The sequence below is a fragment of the Otolemur garnettii genome, unplaced genomic scaffold, assembly GCF_000181295.1.
Source record: "Otolemur garnettii isolate 467f Iridium unplaced genomic scaffold, OtoGar3 scaffold00023, whole genome shotgun sequence".
Classification (NCBI taxonomy): Eukaryota; Metazoa; Chordata; class Mammalia; order Primates; family Galagidae; genus Otolemur; species Otolemur garnettii.
Window position 1 is genome coordinate 11986754 of NW_003852418.1, and position 6000 is coordinate 11992753.

At 50.7% G+C, this 6000-nt stretch overlaps 1 protein-coding gene across 1 annotated transcript in view; it reads right to left on the reverse strand.

The window, feature by feature from the left end:
• Nucleotides 1–6000, reverse strand: part of RIPOR3 (RIPOR family member 3) — an 85590-nt gene that overhangs the window by 10025 nt on the left and 69565 nt on the right. Inside the window, exons 12-13 of the mRNA XM_012803960.2 lie at nt 5143–5272; nt 2592–3164 (exon numbers count right to left, since the gene is read on the reverse strand). Of these exons, the coding sequence (XP_012659414.1) occupies nt 2592–3164; nt 5143–5272 (703 nt within the window). The remainder of the gene's footprint in view (nt 1–2591; nt 3165–5142; nt 5273–6000) is intronic.

Consider the following 6000-nt stretch of genomic DNA (forward strand, 5'->3'; position numbering starts at 1 on the left):
TGGGTAATCTCCCAGTTTTTAAATATGGACAGCTTTCAAATTATTTTCAAAATATGGAATAGGTCAGGCAAGCACTTGAGGCCACCCGATAAGCTTATGGATTCCAGGCTTCTCCCTCCCCAAGAACAGAGAAGGAGAGATCTGTCAGCTCTGACAGGAGGGGAGAAGAGTGTGCTAGCGCCACTGCCCCTGTCACTGGCCAAGTCATCGGGTGGCAGCTCCCTCCCGGGAGACTCCTGTCTTCTTGTCCCCAATCCTGGCTGTCTCCAGGGCTGGTTCCTGAGCGCACACACCAGGCATCATCCCACACAAACCACACCCAGGGCACAGCCCTGGCACAGGCTAGGAGCCAAAACTTGGTCCTAAAAGTGGAGCCCACAGAGAAAAGTTTGAGCAACAGAGAGTCATGTGGCTAGCTGCAGAGATTTCATTTTTTCTACTAGAAAATGTATGTACATATGTGCATCTGTGAGACCCACACTCGTGCAAATAGTTAACTCTTACTGTTTAAGGTAGTTTCATTCAAGTCACAGCAAAAAAAAAAAAAAAAAGTTCCAGCTACTTGGGAGGCAAGAGAATCACTTAAGCCCAAGAGTTTGAGGTTGCTGTGACACCATAGCACTCTACCCAGGGCAACCAAGTGAAACTCTGTCTCAAAAAAAAAAGAAAAAAATAACAAAACAAGTAGCGAATGTGGAGCTGTTGGTCCTAAGAGAAATTCTGGGTTAGGTTCCTCCAAACCCCTGGTCGCAACATTTTTATTAACTGTTTAAAGACACCACCATACTCAACAGATATTACTGATTATTAACACTGAGCTCATGCCCACAGCTCTACGACTTGTGCTTAAAGGAGGCTCATTTTACACACAGGTTTTCTTCGTGAGGCTCGTCCCAGCCCTCTTGTCCCTGGGAACACTGGCCAACCCTGAGTCACTGTACTTGGCATTCAGACATTGAAATTGTCAACAAAAGCACAAAAATCTGAAAAACGTGGCCCTAAATAGACCACAGAAGGATACTTGTTGACAGTGTGCGAGCTGGTTCAGTCTCAGCTGCGAACACGCATATCAGGTGATTCAAATTGTTTAGCCATTCTGGCTCAGTCCCTGTGGCTCAAGCAGCTTCAGCGCCAGCCACATAGGCCAGAGCTGGTGGGTTCAAAATCCAGCCTGGGCCTGCCAAAAAAAAATTTCTTTTGCCATTCTGCCAGTCCCCAAAAATGACTGTGGAAGTACCTTGAGTATTGATGTGGGGGTTACAAAGAAATTTCAGCAAGTAGGTAAATTGGAAATACAGGAATAGCAAAGATTGCCTGTGTCTATGTGTGTGTGTTATGTACTCATACACACATAGTTATACACATGTAAATGTGTATATGGTCTGTAATTGTTTTTATTGTTCTGATTTAGTTTGCCAAAAAGAAAAATTCCTTAAGATGTTTAAAATGATCGCAGCATTATGGTATTATTTTCATATTCTTATGTGAAGTGGGTGAAATTTTTCAAAATACAGGTAAACTACAGGTGTTGGTCGCACGCTGACCCAAATTGTTTTATTTCTTTCTTTCTTATAGAGACAGAGTCTCACTTTATTGCCCTTGGTAGAGTGCCGTGGCAGCGTCACACAGCTCACAGCAACCTCCAGCTCTTGGGCTTAGGTGATTCTCTTGCCTCAGCTTCCCGAGTAGCTGGGACCACAGGCGCCCACCACAATGCCTGGCTGGTTTTTTTTTGCAGTTTGGCCAGGGCCGGGTTTGAACCCGCTACCCTCAGTATATGGGGCCGGCACCCTACTCACTGAGCCACAGGCGCTGCCCCCAAATTGTTTCAAATGAAAAAACTGTTAAAAGTGCAAAAAAGATGATGTTATGTCTTAATTTTTTTTTTTAATTTCCAGGTAGATCTTTTTTAAAGACTGTGACAGCAAATGTTTTTTAAAAGTTCATGGATATAAAATCAGAAATCAAACTTTTTTTCACCTGAGTTGATTTTTAATGTTGCGAGTGAGGATAAAACAATTGAAACTCGGGTTTAAAGAGAGCTATTAACTCTCTCAGGGCCAATGTGGGTCTTACACAAGAGAGTAGTTTCATAAATTAATTGCTTTATCAATTTTTTTAATTTATGTAAACAAAAAAAAAGTCAAATACAAGAATCCATCCAGATCTTCCTAAGTCCTCCCATGAACCGAGACAGCCTGGCCCAAAGGTTCAGTGTAGGGTATGTGGCTGAGACAGACAGGCAACTGGGAGGGGCCTTCCACGGAGCCAGCTCTGACCCAAGAACACTCTTAAGTTTGGGTTCTCAATGCCAAGCCGCAGCCCTACCCGTGCAGTTAGAAGTTGCGAGATGAGGTCAGGTTCTGGCTGTGAGGAGCAAGTTACTCAAGGTCAGCGGGCTTCTTATAACTCTCCTCCCTGTCTAACAAGGGCAGCTGGCACCCCCACTTGTCAGATGAGAACGCCAAGGTTCAAAAAGACATCACTCATCTGGGTGACACAAGAGGGAGCCAGGCTGCCAGCCCAGAGCCCCTTCCCAGCCATCACACCATCAGAAAAGCAGGGCCGCTGCCCATGAGGGGTGGGTGTACCTTCAGCTGATCCCTGAGGCTGAGGACCTGGTACTCTAGCTCCCGGAGCTGGGGCTGGGCAGGGTCTGCAGATCTCAGTAACTCCAGGACCTCCTGCAGAGGCCTCTCGAGGGCCATGCCAGGCCTGTCATCTCTGTCCCTGGTTTCTCCTTCATCTTGGCCTTTCTGGCTACTCGGACCTGTGTGGTTGTGGAACAGGGAGCCCCGTAACAGGTTGGGGCTCTCCACTCCCAAGTTCCTCCAGCCAGGCTGCTCTACAAACGTGCCTCCTGCCAGGTGGGCCATCTCTGGCAGGAGGCCCAGGGGCGGGGGTTCCTCCTGGGCCTCCTCTTCAATGGAGGTGTTCAGGCCAATGGCCAAGGGCAGGAACCCCACATCTGAGGTGGATGCCGACGTGCTGGTCTCCGTGTCTCGGGGATCCTCAGAGCTGAAGGAGTCCATCTCAGGTAGCTCCTGACTCTGGCTCCTCAGGCCAGGACCGTGGAGGTCGGTATCAGACAGGTAGCTGAGGATGGAGGTGGCCCTCGGCCTGCCTAGCAGCAAGGCCTGCTGTGCTGGCTGCTGTAGGACAGACTGCAAAAGGAACACAGAAGCAGCCTCACCAGCTGCCCCGGGAACACATCAGGCCCCAGAGGGGTTTCCCTCACAGACACCCACTCTGTACACCAATAGTCTGTGTGGCAGAAGTCTGCCAAGATGGGCAGCAGCCTAGGGGAGGATGCAGGGTGGGGCTCTGTCCCTCTTCACACTTGTCCTCTGTCACCTCCTAACTCTTTTCCAGCCTCAGCAATCTCCTTGCTGTTTCTCTCACACTTTTCTACCTCAGGACCTTTGCACGGGCTGTGCTCTCTGCCTAGAACATTCTTCCCCATGTGCCTTCATGGCTTGTGCCCTCACCTTCTCAGGTCCTTACTCATATGTCATCCATCTTTCTCGGATATCCGCTTTCAAGCATGAACTCCCACCTGGCCCAGAAGCCCCCTCCTTGCTCTGCCCCCATGGGCCTTGTGGCCCTCCAGCTGGCTGTGTGGCTCTCTGATTCTGGGTCTGCTCCCCCCACAGGATTTCAGCTCCCTGAGGGCACAGTCCTTGCCTGATGTAGAGCAGAGCCTGGCACAAAGTTTTGAGTGAAGTGAACCAGTAAAAGGCCTGCTATATACTGTGTTTTTCGTCACAGTAACAGCTGTTGTTACACATCCGGGCCTTACCTGCCCTGCTCCAGGGCCTCCACATCAGACCTCATTAACCTGCCACACCTTACCAAGGTGGCACTGTCTAACCTTGGGGGCGGGGGGAAGGGGGGTCGTCAGTCCTCAGGTCACACTGGCAGGGAGTGCAGGGCCCTTCCCAGCCCCTTGTCAGCTGGGCCAGTCGCAGTGGCTCATGTTCATATTGCATGTACGTACAGTCTACTGTTGTCAGAGAGTCTTTTCTGCACCTCCCGTGTATTAACTCACTGGACGCTCACAATATCCCCATCAGGGCTGTACTGATATTCTCACTTCTCTGATACAGAAATGAGGTCCAGAGAGGCTGAGCAACTTGCCCAGGGTCACATAGATGATGAGAGGTAAAGGCAGAACTGGAACCCAGGCTGTCTGGCTGCAGAGCCCATGCTCTTGGCCATGGAGAATTTTTTTAACCAAAGCACGCTGGGCCCCACCATGCCAGACAAGCAAGCTTCCTCTGTCTCCATAAGTTGCTGAACTTGAGTGAAACCGCCTTCCCACAGAAGGTGTAGGAGGTGACAGGAGGTTGGTCTAGCTCAGGATCACCACCCCACCCCAGGCCAGACAGGGTGTTCCTGGATGTTGTCCCTATCCTGGGGCTCCTCATTGCAAATGAGTCTTGTGCCCCCCTCACCTACACAGCACCCCCCCCCGTGCCAATGCGCAAGCACACGCCTTAATGGGGGCCAGCTCCCTGGCACCCAGGACCCTTGCTGGGGCACCTGCATTGGGGAGTTACTTGCACTCATGTAGGATGATGTGTGGACACAGCATTGCCCTGTCATTGCTAATAGCAAATAAAACAGAAACGACTTCCCAGTCTCTTAAAGAACAGTACAGCCAAGTGTGGACATGGTGTCAATAAGGAATGAAGACGCCTCTGGGAAGTGGAGAACCATCTCCACTGTTAGGTTCTAAAGGTCAAGGTGGAGAACACACATTGGTTTGTAGATGGCACAGAGTATCTCTGGAAGGACAAGGAAGAAATTGACAACAGGGGTTGGCTCTAAGGAAGGGTCCCTGATCCTTGGAAATCTCAGGAAAGAGAGATGTCCTACCCTACACTATGCCGAGTAATAACATTGGAAATGCATGTTAAGCTTAAAACAAGTAAAATGAGGCCAAGGCCATGGCTGGAGTGGAGAGGGCCAAGCCCAAGTTAGGGCAGAGGGGCTGGCAGCAGAGAAAACAGAATAGATAACCACCCAGGGTAACCCAAAGGGAGGCTGAACTCAGGCTCGCTACCTCTGGGAGTTCCAGACTGCTCAGCCGGCCCCTCCACATGGCCACACACCCCTCCACCCCAGGGGAGGCTCACTTACCAGGTAGTATCTCTCCCGGAAACTGGGGGTGCTTGGGGGTGTCCAGTTGTATAAGAAGCCCTTCCTGCTGCCCACAGAAAACTTGCCCATGGGGCTGGGTGACACCAGGAGGCTCTCGGCATCAAATGGGCTGGTGGAGAGAAGAGAAGGTTGGATGTCATCAGTGCCCTGAGGCTCAGACGTGAGATCCAGGGGTCCCCATGATTATGGGACAGTGGCCTTCACCTTATAAAACAATACCATGCTTCCCTGAGCACACATGGTGTGCAAAGAGCTCTATTAAATTCTGCACATGAATCCTTCTTTTGAGTAGGGAAAATTATTTACAGGGAAAGAAACAAAGGCTCCAAAAGATAAGTAACCTGATTAGGCCAGTGTCACAACCAATCACCAGGGACAGAACCGAATTCACACCCGGATTTCCCTCACCCAGAGCCTTAAAGATCATCTAAAAGTGGTTTTTACCCTTCGGACATCACTGCCTGGATGGGCTTCAGCAGAAATGGAGTTGAGGAGCGGCAGAGCCCTGCCCCAGGACACAGGTGCAGCCCAGAGACTCTGGGTCCCATGGTCTCAACTCCCTCAGAAACCTGTTCTCAGACTCCTTTTGCCCTAAGGGCTCTCGGTGGGAGGTGAAGGATGATGACCATCCGTCACTGTGAGTGATACTCCCCAGCCCCACCTTTAAAAACCAGCAGGGGGGCTCAGCGCCTGTGGCTCAAGCGGCTAAGGCGCCAGCCACACACACCTAAGGTGGCGAGTTCAAATCCCCAGCCCGGGCCCGCCAAACAACAATGACGGCTGCAACCAAAAAATGGCCAGGCGTTGTGGTGGGCGCCTGTAGTCCCAGCTACTTGG